Source organism: Perca flavescens, chromosome 18 (assembly GCF_004354835.1).
Source record: "Perca flavescens isolate YP-PL-M2 chromosome 18, PFLA_1.0, whole genome shotgun sequence".
In the NCBI taxonomy this organism is placed as follows: domain Eukaryota; kingdom Metazoa; phylum Chordata; class Actinopteri; order Perciformes; family Percidae; genus Perca; species Perca flavescens.
Window position 1 is genome coordinate 28641114 of NC_041348.1, and position 14535 is coordinate 28655648.

Genomic DNA, 14535 nt, shown 5'->3' on the forward strand with positions numbered 1-14535 from the left:
CTCTCCTCCGCCTCTCTCCCTCTCCTCTCCCTTGTAGCACAAAGCGAACAACTAAAGCTGACAATATTGTCTGGACAGACGAGGAGGTGGAGTTATTGCTTCAAACAATGCACACACAGACACGCACACACACACACACACACACACACACACACACACACACACACACACAAGCGTTTTTAAGATTTCCACTCTGGAGGGTGGCTACTTAGGACAACAGAACTCAAAGAGCAAATCTGAGACGATAGATTCAAGTCAAGCAAAGTTTACTAAGTCCAGCAATAAAGTTTACAACACATATGTGGGTTCACAAATGTCACTAAGTTTCCCTAGCTTCAGACCCGAGAGTACGGAGCTCAGGTCAGCAAAGTCTCGGTCAAGTTGTGAGCCCCGTTCTGCACTATCCCTGTGTTCTTGTCCTCTTCTTGCAGGGCGGTGTCCTCCTCGGTCTCTAGGCAGAAACTGCTATCTTCATACATCACACACGTCAGGGTTGGGGCCTCTTTGTGGTGTAACTGTAACTTCCTCTTCTTGTTCTCGTAACCTTTAAAAAAATGCACTTTTATGCCATAAGGCCTACACTATTTTCATGACTTAAGCTTAACCTTCTGTGCACCAAGAGGTCATCCGGAATACTTTTAACCACTTCCTCAATTTGACTGCACACAGCTCTTTTGCAACTAGCACATACCAACATGACATCATACTCTTTATAAAATATTCCTACGGTACCAAAATGTGTCATTTTTAAATCACACTAAAAAAACGTTCCCTCCTCTTATTGGTCAGATGTGTCTGGGGGCGGGAGCAAGAAAGTTAATACAGGAAGAAGGTCCTGTGTTCCGTACTCGTGCATATTTCCTGCATCTCCATGGTCAAACCAGCTCATTTCATTGAAATTAAATCAGACATTGTTTCGCAAGCGATGTTGCTACATCTGCTCTGGTCGCCTACACCTCGCTCTGCTCTGCCGGTGTCTGTCTCCGACTTTAGCGGCGGCTGGTTTCTGCTGCATCGCATATTGCGAAGCCCACCTGACTACAGCAGACATTAGCTCAGACTGGGGGAATATAAATATAGTTGGTGCGGTGCAAGGTCGGATCACATTCTCACCACAAACTAACCACTCCAGAGTTTGATTGAAAGCGTACCGAGACCTGCAGGTGTGAAAGCGCCCTCACGCAGCCCGGCCTATAGTGATGAAATGTTAAGCCGATAACTCCTTTCTTTGAGTTGCCTCTGGCGCCACCCTCAGGCAGAAACACGTGTGTCAATTTTGGGAAAAAGTCGGCGTGCATTTTGTGCGGTGACGAGCTGAACAGTTTGTGACGACAGACCTTTGACGTCAGCGATGTACCGGCAGGACAGAACGATGTTACAAGGCTCGTTCCTCACCTGGGAGACAGAAAGAGACAGGAAATTATTAAAAAAAAACATCTGCAAAGGAGATGCAGCTGTGTGGCACAATTTAAAGAGCACATATTATGCATTTTTTTTACATCTTTAAGTGTGTAAACCAGTTTTTTTGTGTATGTAATAGATGTACAAAGTACAACAACAACAAAAATTTCACTCTGTCCATAGCTGCTCCCTGAGCAAGTAGCCCATTAGCTTGTTTGAATTTGATTGACCAATCAGAGCAGAGGGTGCTTTCCAGGAAACCACAGAGTGTTTCAAACAGAGGAGCTGCAGCTATGTGCAGTATGAGAAACATAATACGTTTTTTGAACCTCAAAGCAAGTAAGCCTTATCTAGGAGACCCCCCCCGAGTACAAATATGCTGTTGAAAAGAAGTATAATAGGGGCTCTTTAAACATGATGAAATGTAAACATTTGGAAACTTACATGCTTGTCGAGCCCCAGTGCAGGAGAGTCAGTTTCGAGACAGATGTGTTCCAGCGGGATCTGCTTGATCAGTTTGTCTCTCTGTATGGTGGTAATAAAATCTGTGTTATCGTCGTTATATTGGACTGATGCGACTTAAAGCAAAACTGAAGAACTTTTCCGCTTCGATCCCCCTACAGGTTGGAAGCGGAATTGTCTATTACCGTTACCATTACCAGTATCAAGGGTGTCTCATCTTTTCGCCCGGGCCCTACCACTGTCCCGTTTAGCTTTTTTTTGTTCTAACTTCAATTCTTGTCTTTTTCTCTTTGCTGATTCTGCACCAGTATCAGCCCTAACCACAAAATTAAATCTTCTCCTGCTTCCTTTTAACTGGCTAACGTACGACTCGCTGCCAAACTTTGCCTGGAAAATTGTAAACAATGTGTGGCGTAAACCGTTTTGGTCTGATTTGGCGGGAATCTGACCCGGGCATAGACATTAAGAATAACTTTGTAGAAATAGCCAATCTTCTCTCTGATTGTACCGTTTGCTTCTGTAGGTCATATAGAGAGGCAATGTTAGGCAGTATCAAACGGAAATTCAACTTGCACACTACTCATTCACATGTCGTCTCCTACTGCTAAACAGTGTGCATTCTATAAGTTGGGTGGGTTTCTTCACCAATAGTGCATCACGTGTCAGAGAGAACATACTAGACTTCATCTGCATATTGTATATGGCTGCAGCAGAGCCAAAGTTCAGCTCAAGTTTTATGGACTGCAAAAAATGCAGGAAAAATGCAGACATGAACGTTTCTGTTGCACAATCACATGAGACCAAAGACCATTTTGATGATGATTTATGCACTCATTTGGGTGCTTAAGCACATATTAACTTCTTTGGCTTGAACATAAAGTAAATTCCCCAAGGACTTACCCTACCTATATAATCATAAATACCATAAGATACACCTAAACACAAAATGGATCCTCGTACTGACGAGGGAAGGTTTTTATGGAACAACGGCTCAATAACTGTTTTCTGTTTGTTTTTTTATCCTTATGGCTTCTAAAATACATATCTGTAACATCTTTTCAAAATGATCAAACCCACGAGAAGTGTGATTTCACGCCGACCTGTTGGTTCCTGCAGACAGCGGGGGGGAAGGAGAAGAGGAATCCGGCCTTCACGCCCTCCAGAGCTACCGCCAGCTTCCCCGCAAAGTTATGAAGCAGAGCCCGACTGACACCTGGCGGACGAATCACAACACGCGGCACGTCCAAAACGTGGGTTTTTCAGCCGTGGAAATTGTACAAAGTAGAGCGGGACACCCACCTTGTTCTCTCATGGTCGCTATGACGACCTTCGCAGCTGATCGGGAGTGGACGTTCCTGTGCAGAAAACGGGGAAAACAAAAAGAGTCATCGTCAGCACTGGAGTCAGGGATTTAATTCACATTCAGAGAGAAAAGCAGAAAAATTGGTGGATAGCTACGGCTGCTAGTCTGAAGGCCAAAACGACATTTCACAAAAGACAATCGCATTTCCGACAACAACATTTCACAAATTTCTAGCCTGACGTGGTCATACTCGATGCTGCTCCATTGGGCTGTGATTATGGGGCATGTTTCATCCAAACCAGGAGAGAAAACGCCTCTGCACTCAAATGGATAGTCCTACAACCAATCAGAGCAACGGAGACAGACGTCACAGAAGCTGCCAGTCAAAGGCAGGCTTCGACAGAGCAAAGGCAGAGGCGGCAGTTTCCGTGTCGTGCGGACGGGTGTGGCGATGTGTATACCTGAGGAGTGTTGTTTTTGGCGGCCTGTTTTAATTTGAGTTTTAGTCTAGTCTTTGTGTCAAGCTGTCATTTTAGTCTTTATTAGTTTTAGTTACGTTCATACTCTTTTTAGTCTAGTCAAGTTCAAGTTTCAGTCGACTAAAAGTCTGAGCATTTTAGATTTTAAGAATTATCCATGACTATTTTAGTCTAGTTTTGATGACATTTAGTCTAGTTTTAGTCAGTGAAAATTGTATTTTAGTCTCTTTTTAGTAATGCAATTCTATTTAATCCACTCAATATAGTATAAGTACCTACTAGTATAAACACACACACACACACACACTTGTGGCACTATCTTTATGGGGACCCGTCATTGACATAATGCATTCCCTAGCCCCTTCCCCTAACCATCACAACTAAATGCCTAACCTTAACCCTTACCCCCACCCTAACCATAACCTAATTCTAACCCGAATCCTACAACCAAGTCTTAACCCTCAAACAGCCCTTTAAACTTGTGGGGTCCAGCATTTTGGCCCCACAAAGCTGTCAGGACCCCACAAGTATACTGGACTCCCGATTGTTGGATCCCACAAATATAGTTAAACAAGTACACACACACACACACACACACACACACACACACACACACACACACACACACACACACACACACACACACACACACACACACACACACACACACACACACACACACACACACACGTTTGTCTCAGTCGTTTTCAGCTCCAGTGGCTAATGTCTAAAGCTAACGTTAAAATGAGACACATTAACCACTGCCTCATGAGCTGGCATTAGCTTTCTAAAATAGAAAGTAACGTTACGTTAATGTCTTGACTTACCTCAATTTCATTATGGAATGGATTGAGATGTATCTTAAGGTTCGTGGTGTTTTTTCCTGTGATTTTGTGGCCGCATTTCTCCCCATCTTTTTCCAGAACACATTGCGTTTTCTTTTCCACTTCTATGTAATGAACGTTTTTCCAAATGCCGTTTATTTTTCTCCCAAAGACGAACTCCGTCTGGCCGGCCGTCCGGCCGGCCATCGGTCCCAGCTTTCCTGTGTCAGACTTCATTTCGTATGTTGTCGTTGACGCTCGTCTCACTCTCTAACTCACCGCTGCTTCTTCTAAATTAAATAATGCCGCGACAGGGCTTGAGGAAGTAACGTCGCCTGTGTCTGCGCAGTGTGACCCAAATAATACTAACGCGACTAAACGAGACGAAATAACGTTATAACATTTTGTCTCGTCTCGTTTTGGTCAACGAAAACAAAAGAGACATTTTACCATAGTTTGTATTTTGTAAACCACATACAGTCTCGTTTTTATTCGTCAACAACATTGCATTATACATTTAATTGTAATCATCATCACAGGACCAGCATTTACATTGTGTCTCGTCTCGTTTTCGTCACGTGATAACGGTTGACAACGATATTTAGTCAGAATTTTCGTTGACAAAAAAAACAAAACTATACATACGTGATCGCGGTTCTCTGTTCCTCTTTCAAAATTAATGCGCAGTCGATATCTTCCATAACAGACGCGATTGCAACCATCTTTGTTGTAAACAACAAATTCAACCCAAGCGCTCTTTGGTGACGTGGTTGATTAAGTTACTGTTGATCATCCGTCCATCATCGTATAAAGCCCGCTCTGACAACTTTGATTGGTCCAAACAGCTCTGGTTAGCGCATAGTTGCTCCACAACGGATCAAGTCCAGACCCAACTTCCCGACCTCAGATGTTGTGGGCGGGGCTACGTTCGGCTGGCATCCAAGGCTACAATATTTCACAAAACAACAACACTGTGGTGTTTTCTGAAATGTCGTTGTGTTTTGTTCTTCAGGGCCACCGTAATTTTCACATGTAATTTATGCTTTATTTATTTTTAGTATACATTGGTGTTCCACTCAGTCACTCATGCATGCCTAAGGGACAATTAGTGCTTGTACAGTATAATCACTTGCTACCATTGTAATGGAAAATGTTATAGTTATGAATTATGCTTACTTGAAACAAGAACACAAGAACACTGTTGTATTGAAAAGGTTACTAAGAGCAAACGGAAACTATTTTTGTTATATTTAATCCTGTCAGCATCTGCATAACACCCATAGCTTGTTCTGTGGTTCAGCCTAAGGTCATGAAGATGGCATGTTCAGGCTGTAAGAGTAGGACAGCTGTGAGACATTATCACACCCAGACACAAGCGCGCTTAGACGGTTCCTGTTTTTAAAGGTTTAACTTATGACCATGTGGGTGCTTCCTCTTTGAGTGTTCTTCTTGCTGTGTATAAAGGATGCTAACATTCTGCATGTACTTTGAGAGCTCTTTCTCTGCACTCTGCAGCAGTGCGGTGAAATCAGCTGTCCACTCTCAAGCAATAATACTTATGACTCTTCCACATTGCACTCTGCTGTTTTGTGAAAGTTGTGTTTTTGCTTGAAAGTTATGAAACAAACAAAGACAGTTTGACTTTCCTCATCTTTTGTTATTGAAGACATCTTTACTCACTCTGCTACATAGAAACTTCCACCACACCATGAAAATAAGCTTGCTAAATGGTGGCAGCACTGTTTATAATCACTTTATCCAAATGCTTGCCCTTGGGGTGTGAGGGGGGGGAATTGTTGGGTCTCTGTAAGTGTAGTCTATATCCACGATGTTCCAATTCCGGGATTGCTCCGGTGCAGCAGGAAATTCTGTCTGTGTTTTCGCCGATGTCCGTCCCCTTAGGGCCGGGACACATCAGGCCGATTATCGGCTGTGGGACAGTCTGGCGAGGTCGGTGACTCGAGTCTGTTCTGTGTCCCGTGCCGTCGTCCGTCTGAGGGGCTGTCGGCGTTCATTTTGGCCGACCGAGGGGCCGTCGGGACTCACCCGGAAATGACGAGCAGGATGAGGTGACTAGAGTCTCTCAAAATCTGACGAAAATCTTTTAAACTGACCTTTGTTGATCTGAAATGAAGACAGATTCAGCAACTGCACGGACTATTTCTCGCTTAAAATGTTTTCAGAAACCCGTTCCAGTGAACTATTTTAGTCCAATATGAGATCGTATTCTGAACGAGCCGCCATGACAGTCTGGCTTTGAATTTCCGGAGAAAACAAACCCATGTGACGCGTTCGTCCAATCAGCTGCCGGTTTTCATTTCTTGGGCAACATTACAGATTAGCGCCGCCTGCTGTTATAGAGACGACACGCCTCGTCTCCTCTCGTCTTTTGGTCTGTTCTGTGGCAGTTTTTTGGACCTCGGGGACGCGACTGATCATATCGACGGGGTCTTCTGTCAACGGTCGGCCGTCGGCTTTATGTGTCTACACCATTACTCTTTCTTTGTGTTGGCGTTCTAACCTCTGGTGGATTTGTGAGGACTATGGTTAACCGCTCCTCAGATCTCTGCAGGGTAAATCCAGACAGCTAGCTAGACTATCTGTCCAATCGGAGTTTTCTGTTGCACGACTAAAACAACTTCTGAACGTACACATGTTCCACCAACACAAGGTCCTTCCCGAGGCTATTTAGCAGTGGCTCCATGCGGAGCTTAGCCATGACGACTGGGATTGGTTTAAAGAAATGCCAATAAACCAGAGCACGTTTTTGTCCCATCCCAGAATGCTGTGTGGACTAGCCAGACCTTCCTCCGCAGCGCTGTGTAGGAAGGTCTGGCTATGCGAGACTAATGTAAGTGTGTCTGAGTGTGTTCTAGACCTACTCTACCTGTAAAGTATCTATGAAAACCAACCTCTCTGGTTCAGCAGCAGGACAATAAATAAAATAGATGTGAAAAACATGCAACGGTATTATTCTCTCCTACTGGTCTCACACAGGCAGGTCAAGCTCCTTGGCGATGTTTAGCTGCTTAACGAAGACATCCATCTGGCCGTCTCGGTCCTGCTGAGTGGGAGCACACCATGGCGTGAAGTCTAAACCAATCTGGAAACAAAAGTAGACAACGATATTACAAGTAGTATCCCAGGAGCCATTAGCCCACTGTCACAGCCTCATAGGAGCCCACGTGTGTGTTGTAGTTTTATTAGAAGGATTACTGTAGTTGCTCAAAAGTTCCTGTCCAGCACAGGAGATGAAAAAGTTCAAGAAGACGTTTCGTCTTTTGAAACGCTAAAACATGTTTTATTAATTGTACAAAGCAAGTCAAATGTCAAAGTTTTTAAAGGCCTCCTAATGGCCACTGTAAACATTATGCAATGACAATTACACGTGTAGCTATCTAATGGCTGCCTAGTGCTGTCTTCATTTTGTGTTTAAAAAAAAAAAGATTTTACAGGTTAAAAACTTTAGAATCCGAATCAGAAAAAGCAGTAGGGGCAGACCTCACTGTGCTTCTAACCCGATCCATAAAAATAACAGTTATGGAAATGGGACTCTGGGACTGTTGATTTAGCCCTGCGGTGCACACATTCCTCAACAGGCAGAGACAGAATGAAGAGTGTGTGTGTGTGTGTGTGTGTGTGTGTGTGTGAGTGTGTGTGTGTGTAGTATCAGCCAGTTTAGTGTTTTGGGACAGCGAAGATGTTAATAAAAAAATAAACTACTAGCTCCACCTATAATCATGTTTTAAAAAAAAAACTTATGCTTTGTTATTATTTTACATGATGACTTACTGATGGATATGTCAAACAAAAAGGCAACTAAGCTCTATTTTAAAGTTAGAATTGGTGAAACGACGTGGTAGTAAGTGGGTTTATTTTTCAGTTCATCTCTAACTAAGGTACCTTGTTTCTTATTAAATAAACTCGGAACATTATATGTGCAAAGTAGTAGTAGTAGTATTAAGTGGTTTTGCTTTAAATCGCTTTGCGATAATGGGTATATATATGCATGCGCCTAAGGCGTCAGTTAGCTTATCTTGCAGTACTGTTAATATGCAACCTGACTCCGGTGTGTGTCTATGTGTGTGTGTGTGTGTGTGTATGCATTGTGACCAACACTGCTCAGTGCTCATTCACTTTTCCTCACAAGGTCAGAAGGTCAGTTGGGAGTTTTAACTACTTTACTTTACCAGCAGTACCATTAAAGTTAGGATTTGTTAACTTTGTGCATATGAATGTGTGATAATGGGCTGTTGTTAAATTAAAGCCTGTGTGATCTCAATTCTCGTGGAATGGAAAGGATGCAACAATGTGTCTAAAACGCTGGTGTGGAGGACCATTTGGAGTTTGAGACCTTGAGAGCCACTCCTTTGAACAGCTGTTCAAAGGTTAAGGAGGGATTATGTTAAGGTAACAGTAAGGGCCTCTGGGATGTATTATGTCAGTATTGGTCCAACAGGTATAGAAATTAGGGATGGCAATCGATTAAAAACTGTAATCGCGATTAATCACACGAGTCCTAGTTAACATTTTTTCATCTGTTTTAAATGTACTTTAAATTGTCAAATGTGGTATTTGACACTCTGGTTTATTGGCATTTCTTTAAACCAATCACAATCGTCTTGAGCGGTGCTAAGCATCGGACGGAGCCACGGTGCCTCTGCAAAATAGCCTCGGTGTGGACATGTTCAAAAGTTGTTTTAGTCGTGCAGCAGAAAACTCTGATTAGACAGTAGGGGTGGGAATCACCAGAGGCCTCACGATACGATATCATCATGATACTTATGTCACAATACGATATTATTGCAATTTTAAACATACTGCAATATATTGCAATGTATTACCATTTTTCCAACTTCAAATTTTTCCCAATTTCAAATGATGTCCCCAAAGCACAATTTTGTCAACATCTCTTTTATCTAAACATACATTTCTCTGTCTGTTCATCTCACTTCAATTTTATTGCTGCAAAATGGGATTGTCAAGCAGACCAGTGAGACAGACAACACATATATCATAAAAGATTGATACTTGGCATCTGTGTATCAATACAGTATTGCCACAAAAAATATAGCAATACTATGCTGGATCGATTTTTTCCACCACCCCTATTAGACAGATAGTCTAGCTAGCTGTCTGGATTTACCCTGCAGAGATCTGAGGAGCAGTTAACTATAGTCCTCAGAAATCCACCGGAGGTTAGAAATACAACACAAAGAAACAGGAAGGTGACGGACATCGGGCTGAAATTAGGGACATCCGCCGGGATTTCTGTTCGGCAACGGAGCAATACTGGAAGTGGAACGTGGTGGATATATAGACTACTCTGGTGGTAACTCAGTTCACATCTACAGTACTTGCAAGTAACTTAAGTCTTTAGTTGAAACTAAACTTGCCATTCAAAAGACAGAAATACAAACTTTAAGAGAGCTCAGTGCGTGTGTGTGTGTGTGTGTGTGTGTGTGTGTGTGTGCGTGTGTGTGCGCAGTTTACCTCTCCGATAGTGACGAGGCGTTCCCTGTGTTTGAAGAACTGTGGAAGGGCAGCATCCAGCTCCTGTGGGACAGACATCATTCATTCAGCAGCTATTTCACCATTAACACACGACAGGTACATATGTGGATAGTGCACCACAGGGAATGGGTGTGCAGCCAAAGAATAGAGAGCAGTTATTTTCCCAAAGAAAACAAATGTGAATGTATCTCTTTATTATAACTATTAAAACACTGGGGGCTAGATTTACTAACACTAGCGCAGTTTACGCTGCGTCTGTTTATGCGAGTTCGGTAATAGCGCACGCTATGCCTCCACGTTTTGCGTAGTATTTATCAACCCTGACACCCATCAGCCAATCAGCGTCTTTCTCCGCCCACTATACCGTAGATTGCGCTGTAGCGAAGCGGTACTTGTGCTATGATACGGCTGAGTGCAGACTGCGATATTCCCACTGCTGATGCTAGGACTGTTTGAAATGATCCTGATGCCAATATCTGTAATATAGCGAGGAGTTTAACAACTGCTGGAATGGGATGTGAACGCTGAGTGGGTGATTCAATGTCATCTTTGATTTCTTCCAGTAACTCTAATATTGCATGGCTGCTTGATCTGTAACGCTAAATGATGTTGTGTTCACTGACAAAGTGTGATTCTTGTGTTACAAATATTTTCAGCCTCGCCTATGTCTTCGTCTTGCTCAAATTACTGTTGCCATTTCACCAGCGGCATAAAGGTCTACGAGGAAACTCGACTGCGGCTGGTTCAGACCTGCTTTTAAGAGGCGGAGAATTTCCCCCGCAGCTCTTACTGCCAGTCTTTGTAAATACCACGGAATATATAATTAGGAGCACTTTGCGCTTATCCTCCCACCTTTTTGGGTGGAACTCCCACTTTCCCTCCCTCCCACGAACGCATATTGAAAGCGCAACTTGTGTCTTCTCGCTCATGTGGAGGACAATCTGAGATTTTACCCAAGTGCCCCGTTTGTAAATAGCCCGCATCGGTTACGTCCGTCTTTGCGACCAAATAGCGCCTGGAAACAGGCGCAAACGGCTCGATAAATCTAGCCCTGAGTGTTCAACCAACTTATATAAAGTCAAGTTGCATCTTAACTCTCTTTAAATTGCTACATTTAGTTATGTTTTAGTTGCTCTCTGGAACTCCATCGGCAGCTTGTTTGAATTTTCTTCACATTTTCTCTTTATTCTCTTCTATGGGATAGATTTAATCACAAGAGGACCTTGTTCAGAGAAAACAACAACAGGAAACACAACAAAATAAGAATGCACAATGACATAAAAACCAGAGTAAAAGTCAGTTTCCCTTCTAAAAAATGATGGGTATTTCTGGTGAGCTTCAGTCTACTTTGTGCTTCCAAAACCCAAAAACCTTTAAGGATTTTTCAAAGATTGTGAGAGGCATAAAAGCCCCGGGGGTTTAATATTCTAGCTATTCTAGAGGACACGTTGTATACATTTTTGTACTTTCAATAATACCGTAGCTTAAAGTGCTCATATTATGCTAATTTTCAGTTTCATAATTGTATTTAGAGGTTGTATCAGAATAGGTTTACATGGTTTAATTTTCAAAGAAACACCAGATTTTTGTTGTACAGCACATTGCTGCAGCTCCTCTTTTAACCCTGTGTGTTGAGCTCTCTGTTTTAGCTACAGAGTGAGATATCTCACTTCTTTGGGATTTTTCACTTTGTAAACCTACAACGTGCACAAAAAAGATATATAACACAATAAAGGAAAGGGAAAAAGCCAAAAAGCATAATATGAGCACTTTAAAAGAAAAAACAAACACACCTTCATCTCCTCCAGAGGCTCAGAGTCCCACCCTCCCTCCCTCTCTCGGTCTGTCTCACACTTTGAACTCCCTCCCTTTGTGTTTTCCTCACCTGGGACACCACTGAGCAGGCTGGATACAGTTTTCTCTCAGAATCTGCTAAGTAAAATAATCAAAAGAGGGATGAGGTGTGGCCTGTTTTACTACCTGAGGCTTCACGCTGCGCTGTGCGGGGCCCTCGCCTCCCTGCAGCGGATGGATGCCGAAACATGGAGCCACCAGATCCGGATAACTGTGAGAAGAGAATTCCAACGGTAACACCCTGACTAATAAATACAATGCTCTCCAGCTGAGAGCAGCTGTACGGGAGCTGTGTCAACTGTTTTTAATCTTTACATCGTACATTTAAGTTCTGCACTTAGTTCTGGAACTTCACTTTTGCAATTTCTTTTAGTTAAGACTTTATACTTTTGTCTCTGTTCATCTAACAGGTGCAGTGTCTGCAGATACGTAACTCTCCAGTTAATATGGAAAGACATAGGAACAGCTTCTAAAATAACAAAAGCTCAGTGTTCTCAAATGGTTGTACGCACACCTCTAGGGGTACTTTGGAGTACGTGAGATTTTTGCAAAATGCTAATTTAAAATGCATAATTACTAAAATAATTCAAAATTCTAAACATTTGAAATGTAGCATTTAAAAAGGACTTCAGTTACAAGGTTGTTTAGTAAATCAATCACTGCCAGGGCTGTATTGTACATCTTTATATAGAATTTTTTTCTACCAAAAATGTTTAGTGTTGGTATGGGGGTTCTTGGCTTTAAAAAAAAAAAAGGAAAATTCGAAGGTGGTACATTATTGAAAATAAGTTAGTGAGAACCACTGGTTTAAATGACAATGCAGAATATGAGGTAGTGAGACCACCCAAAAAAAGGATTGCATGCATTATACTGGACTATCTTTTTTGTTTTCTTTTACCTAACCACATATTCTGCAGGCAGAACATGCATTCATTTGTATTCATTCATTTATCTAATCATTTAAAGTGCTCAGCATAAGTGAATACACCCATGCTAAAGTTGACTAAAAAGAGGAATGAAAAAAATCATCTTTTGGAAATTGATCTTAATGCCTTAATTAAAAACATGAGAACAAATCCAGCCTTTAAGGACACCAATTTTCTTTTTTCTCAATTTTCTACTTTCCATAAGATCATCTCTCAATGCAAATCATACCAGCTATTAGTCTAACTGAAAGTACCCCATGCCAATCTCTAGGTATGGTGCACCAGAGCACGTGTTTTTACCCATCCAAAATGCTGTGTGGACTAGCCAGACTAGTCCAATACTGAAATAATACATCCCAGAGGCCCTTAGTGGCGCTTTCCGAGACTAGTGCAATATCCTTATCGCAGGGGGTGCCCAATATTTGTTAAAGGAAAAATATGTGTAAATCCATTCTGAAATAAGCATTGTGGTGCTGCAGAAATGCTCCCGGCCTACAAATCGTATCCTACAGACTAAAGAAAAAACTAAAATCACACTATAATCATTTTCATTTTAATATGTTTCAATGAAAATGAGAATAATGATACAAAAATGATCATTCCCTCCAATATCGTGAATCATATCGCAATTGCAATGTCATTCTATTCATCTAAGTAAAGACTGGCCGACTGTACAAGTTTATCTACATCACACACTGTATCATATTTTACGAGACAGACACTATGTATTTCCTAAGACTGATTACATAACAGTGAAGACATACAGACCGTTCCTGCAGCTGGAGAACTCTGTCAAACTCTCTGGCTTCTTCTGTAACTGCAACTAAAGTCTTTACCCCAGCCTACACAAACACAAACACAAACACACACACACACACACACACACACACACACACACAGGTTTGTGGCACTATCTTTGTGGGGACCCGTCATTGACATAATGCATTCCCTAGCCCCTTACCCTAACCTTAACCATCACAACTAAATGCCTAACCTTAACCCTTACCCTCACCCTAACCATAACCTAATTATATCCCTAATCCTAAAACCAAGTCTTAACCCTCAAACAGCACTTAAAACTTGTGGGGTCCAGTATTTTGGCCCCACAAGTATACTGGGCTCCCGGTTTTTGGACCCCACGAATATAGTTAAACAAGCGCGCGCACGCACGCACGCACACAAACGCGCGCACGCACGCACGCGCACACACACACACGCACACACACACACACACACACACGCTATTTGTGATTGAACTATAACTGACCTCCCTGGTCCTTTGGATCACATCCTCTAGATCCTGCAAAGACAAAAAAAAGTTGTACAGTTTGCACAGAAATTATAAAATACTCAATTTATTTAAGAAAACCTGTGGCGAACAACTGAAATGATGAATGATAAATGATAACAGCGTGTGTTGTGGTCAACATACGGCTGTTATAAATAAACGCGAATATGTGTGACATTAACACACAGTATATAGCAGTCTACAACGGATGTAATGACACGAGAGCCAAATACTTTGAAAAACAACACTACGTGTTTAGGTTGTTTAACGTCAACTTAGCGCGGCTTACCTCTTCAAACTCACGGGCCGATATATGACAGTGACAGTCAACGAAGCCATACTCCATTGAAAACGTTAAAATAATGAGAGCTAAGTGCGCAAACTATACTGAAAAACTGCGACATTTGCCCATTTTGTCTTTCAAAAACATAGCTTACAGCGGGGCGGAACTCTTCTGCGACGCTGGAATTGTTGTTCCGGGGGT

General features: G+C 42.2%; 1 protein-coding gene across 3 annotated transcripts; it reads right to left on the reverse strand.

Annotated features, from left to right (window-relative positions):
- Positions 1-249: 249 nt before the first annotated feature.
- On the reverse strand, positions 250-14519 carry tatdn3 (TatD DNase domain containing 3). 3 transcript variants are annotated; one of them, XM_028605786.1, is made up of 11 exons: positions 14341-14519; positions 14031-14063; positions 13532-13605; positions 11964-12048; positions 9963-10025; positions 7463-7572; positions 3163-3218; positions 2964-3076; positions 1846-1926; positions 1338-1395; positions 250-544 (listed from the first exon to the last, which is right to left on the reverse strand). In XM_028605786.1, the coding sequence occupies exons 1-11, from the start codon at positions 14395-14397 to the stop codon at positions 357-359; spliced, it is 918 nt and encodes a 305-aa protein (XP_028461587.1). In that variant the 5' UTR covers positions 14398-14519; the 3' UTR covers positions 250-356. The 3 variants fall into 3 exon arrangements, 2 of the variants coding, with proteins under 2 accessions (XP_028461587.1, XP_028461588.1); XR_003694909.1 differs by having other exon boundaries at positions 496-544; positions 1152-1395; XM_028605787.1 differs by having other exon boundaries at positions 452-1395.
- Between the last annotated feature and the right edge of the window lie 16 nt (positions 14520-14535).

Bases quoted from the DNA above. Each gene is read 5' to 3' on its own strand.
- tatdn3 (XM_028605786.1), bottom strand. From the start codon at position 14,397: ATGGAGTATGGCTTCGTTGACTGTCACTGTCATATATCGGCCCGTGAG. The intron at 14,064-14,340 runs GTAAGCCGCGCT...TTGTCTTTGCAG, and splicing joins CGGCCCGTGAGTTTGAAGAG to GATCTAGAGGATGTGATCCA. The intron at 3,077-3,162 runs GTGGGTGTCCCG...TTCGTCCGCCAG, and splicing joins AGCGACCATGAGAGAACAAG to GTGTCAGTCGGGCTCTGCTT.